This window comes from Lemur catta, chromosome 18 (assembly GCF_020740605.2).
Source record: "Lemur catta isolate mLemCat1 chromosome 18, mLemCat1.pri, whole genome shotgun sequence".
NCBI lineage: Eukaryota > Metazoa > Chordata > Mammalia > Primates > Lemuridae > Lemur > Lemur catta.
In genome coordinates, this window is record NC_059145.1 from 18,952,901 (window position 1) to 18,975,535 (window position 22,635).

Sequence of the window (22,635 nt, forward strand, 5' to 3'; positions counted from 1 at the left end):
GTGCCTCAACTTTTCAATTTAACAGCCCTCCCTCACAGTGCTGCGTTCACCAGGTGGTTCCACAGCCCGCAGAACACGTGGGCTGCTAGCAGTGCCTGACGTTAGTCACGAACCAGAGTTGCCCTAAATCTGTGGTTCTCAATCTGGCATTTGCAATGTCTGGTTGTCACAGCTGGGGGTTGGTGGGGGTGCTACCTCTAGTGGGTAGTGACCAGAGACGCTGCAAAATATCCTACAATGCAGATGACAACTCCCAATAACAGATAATTACTTGACTGAAAGTGTCAGTGGTGCCAAGGTTGAGAAACTCTGCCCTGAACGCTTCTTTTTCTTAATATTTTTGGCTCTCAGTTCCCGTCTGTTGAGTTCAGTGACTGGATAATATGCGCGGTCTTGCCAGCTCTGACATTCTAGGAGGTTTTTTTTTTTTGCTGACCTCCAAGAATTTTGATACTAAAATTAACCAATGAGGAGTGGCTCAGACAGACTTTCCTTTTGCCTGAAGAGGCCAATCCACAGTAAGCCATAGCTTCTCTGTGGCCTCAGCTGCAGCATTTCATCAACAACCTCTCAGTCTGCCATCTGGGGGACCACCCCAGGGGTGGAACAGCTCTCAGGAGAAGTGTACACCCCAAGTAAGCACTTATTTCCTGTTTATGGTGTATGACAGAGCTTCCCTGTTCCTCAAAACCAGTTTGGTTTGAAGATTATCACCCTGTTGACACTAGCCCATCCTGTGAAACTGACAAGCCCACACACCTTTGGTGAAAGAATTTGTTTCTTACCCATTATCTGAGAACCCCTGAGAAGTTTAATAAATACACTGGTGGAGGATTCCCTGGCACAGGATTATCTGAACAAAGGCCAATAATATTTCACCCCACGTAGAATCCTATCAAAGAAATGCATTAATTGAGTAAAGCAATTAAAAGAAAGTCTCTACCACAGATAGGCGACAAATGCCACCAACACTGATTAAAGAACACTGTCCAGTGACCTCAGCCATGCACTGAAAAATCTAGTGAGTGACAACTTTTTAAAGGTCAGTTCAAAACAAGTAATCCTTACGAACATCAAGGCGATTCTTTCACTCTGATGAAGCAGTTAAATAGTGAAGGTCACGGGGCTTTAGCAGCCACATAAAAGAAAGAAGTAAAGCAATTAGACAAAATGGATGCTGTAATCCCACTTTCCAGGCCCCGGAGTCTCACTGAACACAGAGCTCCAACTTTCCCTCTGCACTGTTCAGAAACTGGCAGCAGATTCCAAATGAGAATTCCATAGCTTGCTGACTGCGTGTTTCTTAGGAATGTCTCTAGCCTTGGGAGGCTGAAAAAAAAAAAAAAGAAAGAAAGAAAGAAAAAGAAAAAAAAATGCATGGATGATGCTATGAACTTTCCGCCCAGGTTGGAATTCCAAAAATATTCCTCCAGCACTCAAGAGTGTTGCTGAACACTACCCAGTCAGGCTTGCTGTACTGCTTGGAGAGCTACCCCAGAGTAGAAGAAAAAAGTCCTGATCCATGGATGGCTTGGATTTTCCAATCAAGTGGAAATCCAAGGACCAGCACAGACCAGCAGTATCACTTGGAATCGCCTTCCATGTGGAGATTCTAAGGCCCCGCCCTAGACCCACCGGGTCAGAATTCACGACCACATTAAAATTTCAGAAACACTGACTTTGCCTTCTCTCTGCCTGAGTTTCCCCAATGGGAAAATGGAAATGTAACAAAATGTACACAGAAACAAAACAAAACTGAAGGAATGCAGTTCTCAAGGGGCGATGAGGGACTTCTCCAAGTTCTAACTTCTGCAGTTCTCATTGTAGGGCAAGCGTCACTTCTTTTGTTACTGGGGCGGGGGGGAGGCGGATAATTTTCAAATGGAACTAATACTCTCTCACGACATTGTATGGATGATTTTTAAAGGGACCGATTTAGAAGCGCTCAGAACAACGCATGCCACTCTGTAGAGCAGACACTTCGGAGGTGTTAGGTGAAGTGGACGGATCCAGCTCGCCCGGCATCTCCCACCCGGACAGCTGGTTAGCAGCTCTTGTCCGCGAAGATTCGCCCCCATAGATTCGTCCTCCAGTCTTGGAAACCTCCGCCTGCCAAACCCTGGGGTTCGCAGAACCTCTGGTCGGAACTGAAGTTGCAGCACACTGTCCCGCAGGCTCTGTAACTTTCCCTGGAATCAAATAAATAAATAAAGACCGTAAGTGCTGAGATAGAGGGCTCCAAATATTTTTTGCCCTCTGCAATCCCCCATAAGAGGAAGCGGGAGAGAGAGGGTAGTCAAAAATCTTCATCCATCCCGGAAGGGGTTCCAGGAGAACTCGTCTGGGCGAAAGCAGCAGCCTCAGCTCCAAACTTAAAGAGCTTTTCTCGGCAGGCGTTTTTAATCTTATAGCGAAAACCGTAAGAGAGCAGAGAAGGGTCCCCCGAGAAGGTTCAGGCTGGCGTCCTGGGCTGGCCAGTCCTGTCTGGCGAGCCCCAGAGGCTTCCCATGCTCTTCTGACTCTCAGCCTCCTCCCTTTTGCAGGGGGGCTGGCGGGAGGCAAGATGTGCATGCGCTTGCGCTCCCGCAAATACGGCCGGAGGAGTCCTGTTCCTCGGGCATTTTCCGAGGAAGTCTGGAGCAATTAGGCTCAGTCCGGGGAGAGCGAGCGAGCGGGCGGGCGGCGCAGCCGGCGTGTCTGGGCCGCCTGGCAGGGAGGGAGGGAGGGGGCGGCCGGCCGCCCGGCGGCGACCCCGGGGCCCGGCCGCCACCATGGGCTTCGAGCTGGACCGCTTCGACGGCGACGTGGACCCGGACCTGAAGTGCGCGCTCTGCCACAAGGTCCTGGAGGACCCGCTGACCACGCCGTGCGGCCACGTCTTCTGCGCCGGCTGCGTGCTGCCCTGGGTGGTGCAGGAGGGCAGCTGCCCGGCGCGCTGCCGCGGTCGCCTGTCGGCCAAGGAGCTCAACCACGTCCTGCCGCTCAAGCGCCTCATCCTCAAGCTGGACATCAAGTGCGCGCACGCGGCGCGCGGCTGCGCCCGGGTGGTCAAGCTGCAGCAGCTGCCCGAGCACCTCGAGCGCTGCGACTTCGCGCCCGCGCGTTGCCGCCACGCGGGCTGCGGCCAGGTGCTGCTGCGGCGCGACGTGGAGGCGCACATGCGCGATGCGTGCGACGCGCGGCCCGTGGGCCGCTGCCAGGAGGGCTGCGGGCTGCCCCTGACGCACGGCGAGCAGCGCGCGGGGGGCCACTGCTGCGCACGGGCGCTGCGGGCGCACAACGGCGCGCTGCAGGCTCGCCTGGGCGCGCTGCACAAGGCGCTCAAGAAGGAGGCGCTGCGCGCGGGCAAGCGGGAGAAGTCGCTGGTGGCTCAGCTGGCCGCCGCGCAGCTCGAGCTGCAGATGACCGCGCTGCGCTACCAGAAGAAGTTCACCGAGTACAGCGCGCGCCTGGACTCGCTCAGCCGCTGCTTGGCCGCGCCGCCCGGCGGCAAGGTAGGCGCACCCCGACCCCCTGCCGGGCCCCCTGGGGACCCAGGCCCCGCCCCGTCCCTTTGGGTACAGGGACATCAAGAGCTTCCCGGGAGCATCCCTGCTTCCCTCTTCTTCCACTGCTTGCCAGCTGTATCGCTGCGTGCAGGTCGCTGAACCTAAGCTCGGAAACTGTGGTCCATATCGGCTAGATTTACGGCGTGAATTATAGCTGCAGCAGCTTCAGGGGTTCTAGAAAGACGAAAAGGAATCCACAACCAAATGTAGGGTAAGAATGAAGAATGCAGCTCCAGAGTCAGAACTGTGTTCAAAGGTTTTGCTGCTAAGACCAGCTGGGTGATCTTGGGGAAGTCGCTTACCCTCACTTAGGGTTGGAAACCTGTAGACGTGACACACAGGAGGAAATATGGACACGTTGGGCGAATTGTATCCATGCACCCTCAAGGATTCCAGAAAAAATAAAGGGAACCCACAGCCAGTGTAGAATAAATTAAGAAGGAGGCCAGAAGAGAGGCCTCTGGAGTAAAAGCTGGATTCAAACTTGCACTTTGCTGCCAACTAGCTGGCTGACCTTGAGCAAACTGCTTAACCTCTCTAAAGTTGGAAACTGTGGTCCCTAGAGACGTGACACACAGAGTGAAACACAGCCAGGCACCCTCTGAGCTATTCATTGGGGGATTTCAGAAAGAATTAAGGACCACCCTGCCCCCAGCAAGTATAAAGTAGTGTTAAAGTGAGAGTCCTCTGGAGTTACAGCTGTTTTCAAATCTGGACTTTTTGCTAACCAGCTAGGTGAACTTGTGGCTTAACCTCCACAAGTTCAGTTTCCCTCGATGTGAAAGGTGTCAGCCTTCAGGGAGAAAATGCATGAAAGGGACCTGGCACTGTGCCAGGCAGACAGTAAATGCTTGACAAGTATTACCCACAATTATTTTTAACGTCTCCCTCTGAGCCATCCCTTGGTCCTGGTAGCTGGTGTAGTTGTGGCAGCCACCACTAGTGAGGGCTTTCTTTGCTCCAGGCCCCATGCTAAGCTCTTGCCAGTCATTTCCTTTTTAATCAAGTAAGGTAAGTGTGAGGCTTCCCATTTTGTAGATGAAGAAACTGAGGCTCGTAGAGGAGCAAACTTGTGCATAGGCAACAGCTTTTAGGTGCAGAGCTGGGTTTTGAACGCTTGTCTGCCCGTCTCTTCAGCCCCAGCTCCTTGCCAGTATCATGTTGCCTCTCAGTGTAAACATGAGTACCATTTATTGAGTGTTTATTATGTGCCAGCAACTGTGGGAAGCACTTTACATGCATTATCTATTTTATCCTTCAAGACAAAGAAACAGATTCAGAGAGGTTATATAACTTGCCCAAAATCAAACAGTGACTCTCGGGACAGAGCTGGATTCAAGTTCTACCTCAAAGTTCTCAATCTTGGGCATGTTGGCATTTGGGGCCTGATAACTCTTTGCCATGGGGGCTGTCCTGTACATCGTAGGATGCTTAGCAGTATTCTTGGCCTCCGCCCGCTGGATGCCAATAGACCTGCCCCCCAAATCGTGACAATCAAAAATGTCTCCAGATATTGTCAAGTGTCTTCTGGCGGGGGCGAGGAGAAGTCACCCAGGTTGAGAACCACTAGATTCCCTGATTGAAAAAGCCACACTTTCAACAGCTGGGTGCTTCTGCCTTCCCGGGGAGGGGCATGGCCCTGCTGCTGCCACTCGGGTTGCCTGCTCCAGATGGTGTGGCAGAGAGGGGAAAATATTTGCCCGAGAGGCCACCAGGGGCCTGTGTCTGCTTTGTCTCCCCCTGCCCTCTCCCAGCCCCCTTCAATCCGTGCACACCAGGCCTGCAAGTTTTCCGACCCACCCCCCCTTCCTGGCCCCCGGCCTGTCTGTCGGCTGCAGCCTCAGCAGCTGGCTAGCTCTGGGCGAAGGGCAAATATTTACAGCTCCCCGGCTCACCCGGGACCGCACAGGCGCACAGAAGGCTGGTGTGAGCCTGCGAGTCACCTAAACAGAGGGCAGAGCTTGGTCTTCAGGCAGGCGCCAGGTCTGGGGTGAAGGAGTTCCCAAGTTCCTGCTGTTTCTGCTGTCATCTGGACTTCCTGCATCGTTTTAAGTGACGCTTGTTTATACATAAGCCATTCACTCCCCCAGAGTTTATACATCATTCATTGTTGGGCTAGTTTATTATTTCTTCTTGCCTTTCTGTTTTCTTTCTGGAGTGTTTGGGTAAACTCTTTCTCAGAATCAAAAATATGATACTCGAATCAAAACTGTGGATGTTTTTGAGACTCTGTTGGGTTGTCGGGTAAGATAAGCAAAGACATTAAGCTTGGGGACAAGATGATTTTGAACTTTTGGAGCAAGTTTTGTTCTGGAGTTGGAACCCTGCTTGGGACTTCTCGGGATGGGGAACCTGCAGCCTCAAGGCCACATGTGGCCCTCCGGATCCCCGAGTGCAGCCTCTCAACCGAATCCAAACTTCACAATTTGGATTCAGTCAATAGACCACACGTGGCCCCAGCGCTGCAGGTTCCCCACCCCTCTGGCCTCACACCCCGGAGGGCCTCAGCTGAGGCCTTAGGAAAGCTTGTTCTTCTTGCCCCGAAGTTAACCCTCAGTGGACCTTGCTGAAAGCTTTTTGCTGTTCCTTCATCAGCCATAAAAGCCCCTCCCACTGGAAGCCGTTTAAGAACTTGTTTATTTCATTGGGCCGACTCTCTGCTTCTGCTCGGTACTGTTTATTCTCTCCCCAAAGGCAGAAGGATTTATATTGCCTGGAAAACCTCATGTACAACTCTTTTATTTTTTTTTTATAAGTCCTAATGTTGGCTTCCCTGTTATAAGTTGAAGGAGATAAGAAACACTCAGAAGATTTTTAATACTAGCTCTTCCACAGCCTAGAACTTGGTCCGTAAGTGATGTGGCACTCCTTAAATGATCTTAGGTTTCAGGTTTTTGACACCTGCTGAGCACTTAGGGTTGGTAAGTGCTGTGCTTGCATAGACATTGTTTCTTCTGTTCTATAATGTGAACTGTATCCGGGATTCTCAGAGCTTAGCGTGAGTGCAGTCATGGGAGAGCTTGTTAAAACACAAGATTCCAGAGTCTCTCTGCTGGAGATTCTGACCTATTAGGGCTGGCCCAGGGCCCGAGAATCTGCATTTCTAATGAGCTTCCAGGTGATGCTGGTCGTTGAAGTAGCTACTGAGCTAGATGAAGAGTTTGGGCTCAAGTACGGACACAGACCAAAGATGTATTGATCTTCTCCACATAGTTATGATTTTACTGATCATTATCTAAACGCCTCTTCCTAAACATTTTAAGACCAAGATGCGGTTTAAAAACCAGACTGCCTAGTAAGTTAAACGACAGGTAACCGTAGCCTAGAAAGGCATGTCTGACCTCACTGAGGCCGGCCACATCTGGGCTGCAGCAGACGTGGTGATGCTACACGTTGAGTAGGTGAAAGAGTTTTGCTCCCAGCCTCGTTTTCCCACTCTGACTCGTCTACCTGATTCTAAGAACAAAAGCATTTCAGAGCAAATATCTGTTTTGCTTTCTGGGGAAGGAAAAATTCTAGCTATAACTTTCCTTGGAATTATGGAGAAAGTTGAGATCCATACTGGTCACTTTCAGCTCTTTGACCCCCACGTGCGCTCTGTCATTGAAGCCTGTGGATTTTACCTCCTTAGTACATCTGGGATCTATTCAGTGCTCTCCAGCTCATGATCACCTTCGTCTAAACCAGGGTTTCTCAACCTCAGCACTGTTAACATTTTGGACTGGATAGTTCTTGGTTGTATGTGTGTCAGTGGTGTGTGTGTGGGGGGAGGGGGCTGCCTGTGCACTGGAGAATGTTTAGCAACATCCCTGGCTTCTCCCTGCTAGATGCTGGTAGCACTCCCCAATCACAGATATCTCCAGGCATTGCCAAATGACCCCTGGGGGGCAAAATTGGCCTTTGTCTCAGACACCATCATTTCCTGCCTGGACTACAACTTCCTCTACACATCTTGCTCCTTTTCAGTTTGCTCTTTACCTAGCACTAGGAATGATCTCTTAGAAATGTAAATCTGTTATCTGTCTCCCTTCTTAACCCTTCTATTTCTTCTCTTTTCTCTTGGGTGGCTGTAAGGTCTGGCATCCTCTGGACTCTGCCAGCCTCCACCTTCTTATCCCTTTTGTTCTCTTCTCCCAGCTTCACTGGTCTCTGAGTGTTTCCTGTATATGCCCTGAGCTCCTTCCTGCCTCTGGGCCTTTGCACTCGCTCCTTTCTCCACCTGGAACAATCTTTCCAAGTACTCACTGAGTAACCTGCAAGTTTTCCACCTCTCCCCTCCTGTTCCTGACCTTTCTGTCAGCACGTAGGGTTTGCTCATCACCGGGTGACCTTTCTTTCTCTTCTTCCCATCTCAGTCCAAGCATCCCTACCTCCAGGAAGCCAGGTCTCCTTGACGTCGCAGACCACATCTGGTGCCTGAAACTCTCACTTTGGTGCCCCTCTTTCATGGCATTTATCACAGCTGTAACTGCATAATTGGAAGAGTCTGTCTTGTTCAGGGCTGTGTCGCCGGCACTAAATCCCCTGCCACATGCGCTGTAAGTTCTCAATATGTATTTGTTCGGTGAATGAATTCAAGATCGGAAGGGCTGTCTTGTCAGCCATCAAAACTTTCCAGGTTGTTAACCAAGAGCAGGCTTGTGTTAAAAAAAGAATCAGGTTTTCTGTGATGCCCCAGTTAACAAAATTGTTTCCAGATTTTGGGGAGGTGTTATTTTTGTCCTGCTAGATCCACCCAGATCAAGTTGTATAAAGCCCCAAATCCCAGAAACGATTTTGTCCATTTCAGAACTGGAGATAAGTGAATCTAATAGACACTTGTATCAAAAGGTGTTCCAGATGTCTAAACACTTTGGAATTTATCTATTAGCGTGTTCACCGTTTGGTATATTTTGTTTCTGAAAAGCTTCAGCAAAGAGCCATTCCACAGCATCTCTAACAAAACAGCCTACTTCAGCTAAAAGAACTGTGGGCTGTCACTTCTATTTCAGTTCGGTGATTTATAAAGAAAATTAGGATTCGGTTTACAAATACGTTACCCAGCTATACTAGATTAAATGAGCATAACTGGGCAATTTGAACTGGCTATTCTGTTGAGATTTAGCTGTAAGTGGTTCTTCCTGTGTTCAGAAATGGTGCTTGCCTCTCTGTAAAAATATTTGATGAGTAAGAAGCTATTTATAAGGCAATTATGCATTGGACTGTAGACCAGAGAGCTTAAAAGGAAAGGAAATGATACTCACTGAGTCCCACTGGGCGCCATCCACTTAGGGTGCTGTATGTCTGAATGCACATCAGCTGCTCCATCTTCTTCACTAGGTAGACCTCTTTTTTCTTTTGATAGGAGGAACAGATTGTAAAACCTTACAAAACAGCTAGATTAAGGCCAGAAGTTAGACTCTAAGTGTAGAGCTGAGATTTTAACGCAGAGCTACCTGACTCCAAGCTGTTACCAAAATAAGAAAGGCATTTTTTTTATTTCTTGAGGCAGTGCACCCCTCTGAAGTCTCATACAGGCTTCCCAGGGACTATTTTTATATATGCCAAGCACTGTGTGGACTGGAGGTGTAGATGCATTGTTTTATTTCATCCTCAGACCCTGTGAGGTAGGTACTCCTACCCGCAACCCTTTTCCTCGGTATTACAGATGAAAAACAGAAGCTCAGGAGGTTAAATAACTTGCCCAGTGTCCTCCGTCCTCCTTGGGCTCATTTTAGTTTGCCTGTTGGCTTCTGGCCCATGAAATGTGTTCCTCCTGTGCCATATTCCCATTTGCATAGGTCCAGTGTAGCACACATGGCATGTAAAACAAAACAGATCCTGTCTACGAAAGAGATTTAGGCAAAATAAATAAAAAGGAAATAAAGAAGGGGTGTCCTAGATCAAATAGTGACTCTCTCTTTAATTTTTACCCTAGTAATTTTAAGAGTGGTTAGCAGTAGGAACAAAGTGAAATCCTTCCAAATATATTCTTTTGGTTCCTCACATTCTTCTAGCCCGAGCACCTGGCCCCGTGGTAGGCACCATTGGATACAGAGGTAAAAGGGACCAGCTTTAACCCATGGGATCAATCAGACATCCTCTTGTACCTTTGAAGACACAACACAAGTCTTACTACTCTTTCCTCACCCAAGCTTTTTAGCCATGGCTTAGCCTCTGTTCCCCCTTGACTAATGGTGTCCTAATAAGCTGGTTCCAATAAAAAGGGGAAGCGGTGTAATATAATGATTACTCTTATGAAGAAAATAAGTAACAGATGGACCCGAGTGGCCATGTTTCTCACGCATCCGATCCATAGATTGACAGGGTACTTAGAGGGCAGAGACCTGCGTAACCTTTGTGTGAGCAGGCCCTGCAGCATCCCCAGCCCCAGGAAGGGGGAGAGTTTGAGCCCTGTCCCTGGCAGTCAGCATTGTGTGTGCAGAGATGAGTCTTGGGCAGAGAGGTCACCCCTCTTTTGCTAAAAGCTGTTTTCAGGTGCCCCATGTCTTTGCTGCATTTGGATCAGGTTGTGGTCTGTGTTGGATGCAGGCCTTGTGTCAATGGGCAGGCTCCTGGGTGTCCTGAATGGAACCAGTGTGTTCAATGAGTTAGTATCCACACCCTGGAATGGGCGATATTGGGGTTTATGTGCTCCCTTTGTCCTGTTGTTGAGGGACTCCGGGAGGCTCTTCCAACTTCCTCTGAGCCTTAACTGCCTCATCTGTAAAATGGGATAATAGTACATAAAGGGCATGTACGTTTTATCAGGCATTTATTGAGCATCTGTTAAGTGTCTGACACCTGTAGGGTTTTAACACTTTTCCCAATAAATTTCTGAATAACCATGAGAAATTTGAAGTGGTTGTTACAGAGAAGAAGGGAAGAGATACTTAGGCAAAGATTCAGTTTCATTGTGACCCAATGTTGCCCCTGAGTGACCCGTTCTCTGGATCTCTATCCTGTGTTTTCAGTGGTGGAATAGGGACAGTCACGTCAGTGTCACTGCCTCTGGGTAGCAACTCTGGGCTGAGATATCAGAGGAGGAGGTTAAGGCTTGTCAATGGCCTGGTGGTTACAGGGTTAGTTAGTATGTGCATTTGTATTTGTCCCACCCAGATTAACAAAGCTGAGGAGAGGTTGGCCAGGCACTTGCTACCTTCCTCTGAGCAAGAAGTTTTGGTTTCATAGCTGAGTAGCCTTTGCTTTCTTTCTAATTTGGGGAAGAAAATGTTTCAGGCTCAAACCAGCCTGTCTGAGTCCATTTGGGCTGCTATAACAAAAAGACCAGAAACTGAGTAGCTTATGAGCAACAGAAATTTGTTTCTCATGGTTTTGGAGGCTGGAAAGCCGAAGATCAAGGTGCTGGCAGATTCAGTGAGAGCCCACTTTCTGGTACATAGATGGCTGGCTATCTTCTGTGTCCTCACGTGGGGAAGGGGCCAGGGGGCTCTCTCAGGCCTCTTTTATAAGGGCCTTAATCCCTAATCGCATCCCAAAGGTCTCACCTGCTAATACTGTCACCCTGGGGGTTAAGATTTCAACATATGAATTTTGGGGGGGGGGAGGGAACACAAACTTTCAGACCATAGCATACCATTTAGTGTATCAAGTAGAAATGTTAAAATGCTGTAACACCTTCAATAAGGTTTGTTGCTGTCCTTTTTGGTTTTTGGTGAAGCATTGCCTGTGGTTGTTCACCAGAAAAGCAGATGAGTCAAGGACAAAAATTAGAGATACAAATTTAAGATTAAGCTCATAGAAATAGAAAATTGGCCATTTAGGGATTTCTTGGGTTATTTAAATATAGTAGCAAACTAATTTATTTTTGGACTAGGGAAGTGCTGAAAAATCTTTACTTCTCCTTACATAATTTTCAAAAATATCTTGCTTGGCTTATGGAGATAGATATACTTTTCTAAGATATTAGGACTCTGGAAATGCTCTTTTTGTTCCTTTCTACCTTCTAAGACAGGGTGATTTGAGTTTTGTAAGTTTACGCATTCATTACCAACCTGAAGCCTTTTCTTTCCCTAAGTGCTTTGTCTCTTTTCATCCTCTACACCTGTTTGGGGAGCAGATACACCCTACTGATACTTGATCCAATTTCACCTTAATTTCAAGCCTCATCCCCGTGTCTATCTTCACTCTTAGACTTTTGAACAGTTTCCTCTCTTCTGTTCTTCCTCCAAGAATCCCTTCTTAAGAACTGGGGTTTGAATTACAGGGAGGGGTTGGTCCAGACTGCTTCACCATTAAGAAAATCACAAAGTTTGAACTGCAGAGAGGACAAAAGCAGCTGAGTGTGGGGAGTGAAGACATCCCCAGTTCTTCAGTACAGAGTTTCTGGCAGCCAGCTCTGCTTCCTGGTCTCCCCAACCCCTACCCTTGTGCATTTTTTCCTGGAGACAGCCAAATATGCGGCACTTTCGTGTCGCTAGTCAACAGTCAGAGCTGTTTCCCAGCTGTGTGAGTCTCTGTGAGCTTCGCGGAGACTAAGAAGTCTTGCCACCCCAGACACACACACTAGCAGTCAGTCAGTTACATTTCTCAAAACCTGCTGGGCAGCTTTCTGGTCTAGCCAGTTCTGGGCTGTGCGTCCCACAGCAGCAATAATTGGGGAACACTGGTCCTTGGGCAGAAAGGAGTTTTTAAAAAGAATCCACATTGACAGTGGCATGGATGGACCCTGGAAACCAACCACCACGCTGACTAGGAGACGGATCACATCTAAGCTTCTGAGGCCGAAATGTTTGGAGGAGAATGATGACAGAGTAATACTCGAAAAGAAAAGGGACTTTGCCCATAGAAGATGGTTCACATTCTTGGATGCTTTAAAAAAAAAGGGGGGAGGGGGCCCAAAATAGGTCTTTTTGACATTCAAAGTACTTTCAATTTCTGATTTTTCACTGTGACTCCCCTCCCCCCCCAATTTGTACCCAGTTAGACTTAAAATTCTTACCTCGAGTTGAAACCTGAACAGATGATGATTATGGTAATTTTAAAATTGATCCAGTAATTATATGTTCAAATATGATAGCAAAAGCTTATTTTAAGCAAAATCAACTGTGTTCTTGAAAAGTGAGCTTCCATTTCTGCATGTGACTTATTGGCTTTGGTGCTTTGGATGGTTCATGTTGTTTAGATCTTGACACTCACTTAGGGATATATTAACTGTTTTCCAAGGTTAATATATCTGTGCCCATTCTCAATCCTAATGACCTAAGCTTCTCCCGAAGAGATCCTCCATTGCATTAGGGGCTCAGCTACCCGCTTGGATTGGGTTCTGGGTCGGGGCTGGGGGGCTGACAATCTGTAACAGTTTCCTGCCCAGCCCAAAGGCAGCAGTGATGTCACTGGACTCCAGAATGTGATGAGAGTTGTTCTTCTCTACTTCCCTCCCCAGGCCGTTGGTGAGAGCTTCCCAGTCTCCCGAGTCCTGTCTACTGAAGGGAAGAGACACTTGCCATCTGGGAAGAGTTTAGAAACAGGGGGCAGCTCTATGAAAAGATGACAAGGAGGTGCCACCTCACTTCCATTTGTTGTTGTTTTTCCTCTACTCTTTGCCTTTTCTTTCCAAATCACCAAGACCCACTGATGGGTTAGAACTCGGAGCAGTCTGTAGTGTCTAGCAGTCCCCAAGTGCTCTGTGTCCCCTAATTCCCCAGCTCTCCTCTGCCTCCACGGTTCCTATCAAGTCCACAGTTCCTTGGACTTGCTGTTTCTCCTGTCCTGTTGAGAGCCAGCGTGTCTCCTGTAGGCCTGGCCATGCCATGCGTCTGATTTCCCTTCCCACGGTCCACAGCCCGCTTGGTCTGTGCCATCTGCCTGTCTTACCCGAGCTCCACTGAAAGTCCTGGCTGAGCTGCTCCCTTGACTTGCTCCTCGTGTCTCCCTCCCGTGGCCTCCAGAATAAAAGCTGTCCACTTGGTCCATACTCCAGTGGTCTCTAGAATGTGCCACTCTTTTTCCAGTTGTGGAAAAAGAGAGATGTAAGGAATATATCATGATCTTTATTTACTTAACTTCAGGCCCCTACTCTCCCAAACTAGGTTTAGACTGACTAAGATAAACTAGGAGTGGGCATTCTCCATTGCTTGGATTTTGTAAAAGAATAATTTATGTGGTAAAAGAGTATCGTGGCCTCAAGATTGAGCTGTGCAGATGACCCTGTCAGCACTGAGACTTGTATTCTGAGCACTTACCATTGGTCAGGCACTGTACTGAGACACTTTGTGGGTATTATCTATCTCAGTCATGCATCCTAGTAACCCATAGAAGAAACTATTATTATCCCCATAATATGGATGAGGAAACCGATCTTAGATTCTGACTCTGAAGTCCAAGACCTTAAACATTACACTGTACCTGTCAGGGGCGTAACATTTTGATGATACTTTTGGGATATGAGAGACACTCTTAATCTTTGGAATTATTTTTGCATAGTCCAAAGAAGGCTTACTTAAAACTCTAATTATAAAATGAATTAGCTGTCTAATCCTTCATGCCAAGCTCAGTCATTGGAGGCAGAGGGATTTGGGATAGGGTGCACACATTTACCCCCATAGCACAAAGAGCATGGGCATCAGGGTCATGTGGACCTGGATTCCAGTCCTGACCCTCCGCCCACTTCATCACTGTGTGATCTTAAGCCAGTGAATGATTTTTTCTGTGCCTCAGTTTCTCCAGATTTAGAGCATGGATACAGTGCCTGCTTTGGAAGGCAGATGTTTTGGCCTATTAGTTTATATGAAGTAAAGACATTTCCCTTCTTTGTTTTTTACTACATCAAGCCATTGAGAAAACTGTAAAGCATTAGTTACAGGCCAATATTGGTTAATTTTCCTGTAAATGAAAGATGCTACTATTTAACCCAGTGTGAACAGTCAGGAAAGCTGATTGAAAAGCCTTTGCCCTTATCCCATTCATACCTCTCTCCAACTGGTGGGATGTAATTGAATGAGACTCATTTAAACACCCTCTATCCTGAAGCATTTTGAGCCCAGGAACAGGTTAAATGGTTAAGCAGAGATTAATGTTAATGTATAAAATGTGTTACATGAAGACTAATGTTGAAAATTTCTACTAATGTTTATCTTGAAAAATTAGAAATTAAAGTTGTTTGGGGGGAGGGGAATGGAAAGGAAAAACCAGAACCAAGCCTGGGGTATCAGAGACTAGAAAATGACCTTTGGTAATTAGTTGGAGAGATGAAAGTAATTCAGCCCCAGAGTGAACTTTTATTTTATCCCTCTCAGCAGCCTGCATTGAATCTTCCACATGTTGGTTTATGACTGTAAATCAGTCCTAAAATAGACACTGCAACCCAAAGCCAACGTCTAACCCTCCTAGACAGCAGACTGGGTCAGGAGACTTGCAGAAAATAAGAACACTCTTCTTTCTACCCAGTGATTGCATCTGGCAAGGAAGCATAGGTCAACTTGGTTGTTCGAAAACATTCTTTGAAAGCTATTTAGCTGAGGAATGTTGTATTTCAGGCATTGTCTTACTTGTCCCTTGAGAGAGATCTCTGAGGGCTGGACTTAGATGTCTTTGGGCATCTTGGATCGGTTCTTTTGGAGATAAATAGTTCAGGAAACAGTTGGGAATTTGGTTCTGACATTGGTTTCCTGGGTAAGCCCTCCTTTAATGAGTTCCTTTTTGGAACTTCAACAGTTGAACCATCTTGGACAAGACCTAAGATTTGCTAGTCTACATGGAATTATTTTCTGTATTCTACACTGAAAGGGAGGAGTATAGAAGGGTAAATAAGGTCGAGCATTGGAGAAGATAAGCTTGAATCCCAGCTCAACTTTTTACTGGCTCTTTGCCATGGGACAACCTTCTTAATCATTCTCCTTTGGTCTTCCCACCTGTACTGTGAGGATGGTATTTGTGCCTATTTATAAGACTGGTTGGATTAGTAAATGAAATAAAACACTTAAATGCTCAGTGTAGTTTCTGGCACCTAGTAAGCAGCCAAAAAAGTATTAGCTATTGTTATTGTTAATGCAGTGTAATAAGATTATTTTCTTTCTTTCTTTGAATAAATGGTTATCACACAGTAGATTTAAAACTAATCTTTTTATTCATGTGATTGTGCAGTTTTCTTTGTGCATCATTTGAGATTGTCAAACTAAAGCCATCTGTCTTGGATTACCGTGTAACTGTGCAGTTTCTATCATTTGATTGGTTATGAAAGCCAGGCATGTAAGATATGTAAGATAACTTGCCCTAATTCCCATGTATTTCTAACTCTTTCACCCCTCTAAGATACCAAAGCAAGAAACGGATTTACTAAGATTTTTGGTGTCCAAAGCAGAAAGATACAAACTGGTTCAGTTTGAGAATCATCGTGTTTACATCTTAAAACTATTAGGTTGGTTCTGAATTTTTATTGTTAGCACGGTGAAGGTTAATTGCTTGCTAACTTTTTGCAACTCAAATTAATCATATAAAAATTGATAGCATTGATAGATACTTTGGATGCTGGTGCTTTTTCGTGGAAAAATTTTTAAAAACCGATAATATAGTCTGTCATTAGAGAGGCTCTGCTGTTTTTTGGTCTCCTGGGTACAGTATCTTGAGAGAGACTACTTTCTCTTTTACATTAAAGTTATATATTTATTTATTGACTTAGTGACCCTTGGGAAATAAACGTTGTATTCTTCTTTTAGGAAACCCAGTTCTTTCATCAGAAAGACAGACAATTTATTTAATAATAAATTGTCATCTTTGTTTTTACAGGGTTTTTGTAATTGATGTTTAGGCTTACGTTACATTTTTGGAAATGTTTTTAATTCATCTTTATACAAACTAGTCATGAGAAAGAGCTGTGGTTACTAAGAACTTTGAACATGGAGACAATCCTACAGAGTAAAGCCCATTAGTCTTTAATTATTTCTTCTTGGCTCCGGTGGGCACAGTTCTCCTGATGAAATATGGAACCAGAGCCACACATTAACTATCGCAGTAAATGAAGCAATGCGCTAGAAAACCCAGGGGGCACTGCAGGTGGAAACAGTGGTTTGCTTTGCCACCGTGGGGGAGTCAGATATTTGCATTCATGCCCTTCAAATGTTTGCCATTTATCTCCCCAGAAAAGGTAGAAGACAAAAGTTTGATCAGGAAGCAGTAAATATCAGAATAAAATCTCTTTCGTGATAAGCTGCCAGTGTTCTTAACACAACTTATTATGAAATACTTCATATTTTAAAAAACACATTTAAATAATACCACATTTAAACAGAAAACACAAGTGAAGCAATGCAAGTTTATAGTGAGTATACCTGGTATGATGTTTTGCATATCATTCATGTACTTGGAAACATTTCAAACATGGGGAGTTCAATAGTTACGTCAAAGAATAGTAAGTGACAGTTTGCACATAAGGTTAAATCTATTTTTATCCATCTGTCTGTTACTTGAGAGTGTTAGTTGAGGTGCCCTGGCTTTGCCATCCCTTTTGACTGTTGAACATTGTGCTCTGTGACCTGCCTGGGTGACTTCTGCTTGTTTGATTTAAAGGGGTTCACATTGACCAGCCTTAAACAGAGTGTTTTCTGTTAAACAGCTCTGCATCTCGTATGGCTTGGACAGTAATTACTTTGTGAAAATGCCCCCTCCCCTTTTCAGTAAGATTTGGGATTTTTTTTGTTTTCCCTCTGCGTTTGCATCTCACTTTTAATGCACTATTTTCCCCCAAGTCTCCCAAACAGAGATGACCATTGATGGGCCATGCATACGCTCACACTTCCAAAAGGATTGCTATTTGAACCTTTCGTGACATGACATGAATGCCGCTGTTGAAAACGGTTGAGAAACAAACAGAAAGTAGCTGTCTAGACAGCTTGCATACGATGAACTGGTCAAAAGAAATGCATTTGCGGACCAAGGAGTCATTCATAGAAAATGTCCATTAGGCATGTCTGGGCATCTCCAGACCAGACGTTCTTATGTGGTCATTCCAGGGTTAGACGGTATCTAGAAATATTTGCAACCTCCTAAACACAGGATAAAATTTCAGATTGGGTTCCAAAAGTTGCCTTGGTTAAACTTCCCAAGAGATACAGGATTTGGAATGATTAGCTCAGTACTCCTTGAGTGCACTTAGATGGAAAAGGAAATTCCTACCATCTATTCATTTTCTATTTGTAAATAAAAATGTGATCTCATTTGTTTCTCTGCAGGGTGAAGAAACCAAAAGCCTGACTCTTGTCCTGCATCGGGACTCTGGCTCCCTGGGATTCAATATTATTGGTGGCCGGCCCAATGTGGTATGTTCATTGCTAAAATGTCCCTTTCCTTTTGCTGGTGTAGCTGGAAGGAAGGTCAAGGTTAAGGGGGTGAGAAGTAGGAAACCTTGCTCACTTCATTCTGCTTGCTGCAATTAGTTCATTGGTTATCTAACATCTTCACACTCAGGGATTTTTATTTCATTGTGGTTTCCTGAAATAACATTGCCCTAGTAATACAACAGCTAGTTCAAACTGTTGAGCATTTGGGGTGCATTTCTGGTTGTGAAGCAGTTGGGCCAATGAAGTTGCGTGAGATGTGTGCAGTTGGAAGTGGGTGACCAGCCACCCTCCTAGACTGAGCTGGAACGTGGGCTCCAGACCAGAAGCCTAATCCTGAGTTCTGTTCCGTCAGCTGTTGGTCAGGGGTGGGGCCCTCACGTGTGGATTTTTGCCTCCCTGTGCTTTCTCCTCCCCCTGCAGCTCCTTGGCCACCCCATGCTCGTCAGCCGCTCTTCTAGAAGGAAGAGGCCGAATTCAAATCTGCCAATTTAATTGCGAGGAAAAGATCTGAGAAAAAGGCTCTGGGGAGTAGCAAAGGATGTGTTTGAGGATCCCCCTTTCAAGGGGGATTATCTAAATGTGTGTCATCCCTTGCTCTTTTCTTTTGCTAACCATTTCCTCGTTTATTAGCTGGAAATGAAAATAGTCAAAGGAAAGGAAGAGAAAATCAAATTTGCTTGTGTAACAAATAAGTATTGAACATGGGCTATTTACTAGGGCCTGGGACATACGGTAGAGAGCAGGGAGACTGGGTCCCTGTCACCATTGAGTTTATGTTCTGGTGGGGACATCAGGCAAAAAACAAATAAATACAATAATCGTAGATTGGGAGAAGTACGATGAAATGGGAGATGTACATGGTAGATAGCAAGAAGCCTCAGGCATCATTAGCTAGGCTCTTAGGAAAGACTGGAGGAGATGGTAAGCTGGATCCTAAAGAAAGAGAAGGTGCCAGCCACCCAGATACGGATGGTGCTTGCCCTGCCTTCATGGAGCTCACGTCCAGATGGGGAGACTGGTGCATGGGGAGAGCTTGGCCTGCTCTCACCGGTGTACTCCGAGCCTGGCCCCAGGTAAAGATGCCTTGGACTCATTCACCTTGAGGAGGAGGCTTCCTGGGAAGGGGCTATTAGAACTGAGTTCTGAAGGATGAGTAGTAGTTTGCTAGATCGGAGGACCATATTTTATTCATATGTGTGCACACTATTGAGCTTAATACATTATGTACCTTATAAAAGTTACACGCAAAGGGGAGCACTTTAAACAATGAGAGTAAAATAGACTGTGAACAAAATTTCTTATGTTTTCTTCCATCATTCCAGTGCATTGTGTCCCATATATCCATCTTTGAAAACCACAGAGCTAGAAGGTGGTAGGACCTTGGGGCTGGGAAGGAGGGGGGGGTGGCAACTCCTACAAGCCCTGGAGCAGGGACAGAGTTGTGAATTAGGGGACTGCAAGTGAGTGGAGTGTGGCTAGAGTTGGGGGATGGTCAAGGAAGTGGTCCGGAAGAGGCCTGAGGAAGCAAACAGGGGCCCATCCCAAGGGACATAGTAAGTCCTGGGGGCTGGGATTTGAATTACCAAGGGCAGTGAATGGCCAACACATGGCTTCAATCGAAGTGAGTGACACAGAGAGATTTATGATTAAATTCTCTTTGCTTTTGGACAAAGCTATGGTTTCAAAAACAAACAAAGAAAATGGTTTATTATAAGAAATGACAACTTAGTTATAAGTGATATGTAATTGTTAAAATGATGAACATTATCTGTCTTACAAAACACACATATAAGAAAGAACATTTTAAATGATGAGATTAAATCATGTATATGAAGGTGGGTGAGGTCAGGAATCATTCCCACTTGGTGGACCCCAGGGATGGACTCACGTAGTTGTGTTTCTCCCATTATCTCAGCAGAATTCTTAAGAAACTGTAGACCTCCATGAGGTTGATATATTTTTATTTTTACCTTTTACCAGCTAACTGAGCACCCAGGCTGCATGTCACAATTCTGTGCTGTTAAATTTAGTGCTTGCTGCTGGGGATCACCTCTCCCCAGCTTTGGGAGAGGCGAGGAGACAGTTGACCCCAGGAAACAATGGGACCAGAACTTGAACCCATGTTCTCCAACTTACCCTCAAGAACATATTTTGCCATTTAGCACAGATAACAGAGTTGGCTGAACTAGGTTTATTCTCAGTAATTATTCTTCCTCCTGCACCAACCCATTGTTACCAGTTTTAAGAAACAATTTTAATAAACTGAGACTCCCTTCACAGAGGTTTCGGAAGATTTCGTAGCCAAAAGAGCCCAAACCAGGAAGACCTATTCTTTGCCTCGGATCTAACTGTACCAAAGCCCAGTGTTTGAAAAATGCTCAAAATGGAGAGGCCTGTCTGTGGTTCCCAGGTGATTGCTGGGGATTCTACTCTGTTAGAGCCAGTGAAGATGGTGTTTAGTTTCAGCACCTCACCAGGGGTGAAGTGACACTCCAGCCTCCCTGGAATACAGTTCTTCCTTGTGCTTCTCAAAGGGCATGCTTTAGCTTATTTCTTTTTTCTTTAAAAAGGTGATTTAAGTACAAGTCATACCTGATTTTGTAGCTCGCATTAGTGCTCCCAGTTTATGTGGTCCCTTTGCAAAAACTACATGCATGTCCCCCAGAGGAAAATTTAATTCCACATGCATGTGTTTGCCGTAGTGTTTTTAAAAACTTGTCCTGATTAGCAAAAATAGCATAGTGAAACCTAAATATATTCTGCACTGTTGCCTGGAAAATTTGGCAGGTCACTGAGTACACACTAAAAAGGCAAGCTGAGCAACAACGCACACACATTGTCAGTTACTGGAAGAACACAGTGCAAATGATGTCTGTGTTTCCCAAGGAATTCCTGTGTTAGATGGTTGGTTGGGTTGTGAAATAGCCCAGCCGGAGCCTCTGCATAAGAGTCTTCATTACGTGATGCAGCATGTAATGCTCTTAGAAAAATCACATCATTCATTCATTTGTTCTCGTATTCTTACAGAAACAGCAGCCAGTCTGGTGTATCAGACCTTTCACTTAAGCGTTTGGCAAGTGTACTTCATTGTCAGGGACTCCTGGGATGGAAGGAATCCTGTTCATTTCTGTTTTGCTCAAGCCAGCAAAGCAAAAATAAGTTCCAAGTCATATTAGTTCCTCGATAAATAGCTCTGACTTAAACTGTCTTAGAGGAGGAGCCAAAGAATAAAGAGGTGTCTTTAAGAGAAAAATGTAGCTATCTGGTTTTCTTTGATTTTGTGCTTTATGTGTTTTTCACATCCTGGTCCCCGCTCCACCCACCCACCCCCAACTATCTTAATGTAACCTAAATTCTGGTGTTTGGCCTTGCCTGTTCCTTTCTGATTTTTGCTTGAACTTTCTACCACTCCTTAAGAATAATTATTTATGTACAGTGTGGTATTTTGCAAAACAAACCAAAGCCAAAATCCCCTCTCCTATCTCCCTCTTCCTCTCCAGCCAAGAAATGCGAAGTGGTTAAATCAGAGTAAACACAGATCTCTTTTCATTTGATATATTGACATCACCTCTTAGGGAACTCAAGCTTGTTCATAAATCTTCCATGGTCCATGGAGACTCTTCAAGTTCATCTAGTGGAATATTTCATAGCCTGAAATGTTGGACTTTTGAATTCATGTGTATTTTGAGAGTTTTCTCAGTGGGAGACAGGGTTGCACACACAGCATGTGCAAAAGAGTCGGCCTTTTGAAACTGAGCTATACCACTCTGGCTATACTACTTTGTAGCTGTGTGACCTTGGGTAAGTTACTTAACTTCTCTCAGTCTCAGGTTTTTCATCTGTGGAATGGATGACAATAGTACTTACCATTTGCGGTTATTGTAAGGATTAAACAATGCACATGGAACACTCACTGTGCACCTGGTACCTAGTATGTGCTCAGTAGACAGAAGCTGGTATGCAGCTCTGTACTTGGTGTGTGTGTAGGGAGCTACAGAGGTGCCTTCAGACTAGTGCATCAGTGAGGCTGCTGTGGGAGAGGAAGGAGGCACGTGGTATTTGGATGGTAAAGGGTTAGCGTGCAGGAGGCCTGCGGAGAGCACTGTGATGCTAGGCAGGGATGCCTTCTGAGGATAGCTGATCTAACATAGCACCCACAGTCTCGCTGACCCGTCTCTTGGAGGAGTGTTGATGCAATCCAGATGGCAGTTAGAGACCCATCTTTGTCATGTGGGGATAAATGTTGGGAAAAACACTTAATGCTCATTTTAGACTGTGATTTTGGTTTCTTTTGAAGAATTATATAACATTTCACTCTGTGTGTATGTGTGTGTGTGTGTGTGTGTGTGTGTGTGTGTGTGTGTGTGTGTGTGTGGAGCGGGTGTGAAGAGGGAAGGAGAGAAGGGCTGAGGAATGTGCATTTTTTCAGCCTTACTTATTGCTATTGCATTTGAAGGGGTAGATTGAACCACATTTAAAGTCATCCCTTTTCCTTTTTTAAAATATAGGGTTTTTCTTCTCAGTTTTAAGAGGAAAATGTTTTATTGTCATAGTTATTTCTTAACAAATGGAATTTTTATGTATTTATATGCAGAGTGATTATTATTAAAATAGATGTTCTAATGGCATTATGGCAAGGAATTTACCATGACTGCAGATTTTGGAGTTTTTGTGGAACATCCTGAGTTTACTTTTCAAATGATTTTGTTTGGAAACAACACATGCTTGTGCCATTTAACCTATAAATCCATCTGTTAATCACTTGAAATTTAATCCACACACTTGGAGAGAATTCATCACAGCGCTGTTTG

At 45.4% G+C, this 22,635-nt stretch overlaps 1 protein-coding gene across 1 annotated transcript in view; it reads left to right on the plus strand.

The window, feature by feature from the left end:
* Window positions 1-2,651: 2,651 nt before the first annotated feature.
* The window catches only part of PDZRN3 (PDZ domain containing ring finger 3), a 225,731-nt gene continuing 205,747 nt past the window's right edge, over window positions 2,652-22,635 (plus strand). Inside the window, exons 1-2 of the mRNA XM_045529893.1 lie at window positions 2,652-3,494; window positions 17,717-17,803. Coding sequence (XP_045385849.1) covers window positions 2,772-3,494; window positions 17,717-17,803 — 810 coding nt within the window. The 5' untranslated portion in view covers window positions 2,652-2,771. The remainder of the gene's footprint in view (window positions 3,495-17,716; window positions 17,804-22,635) is intronic.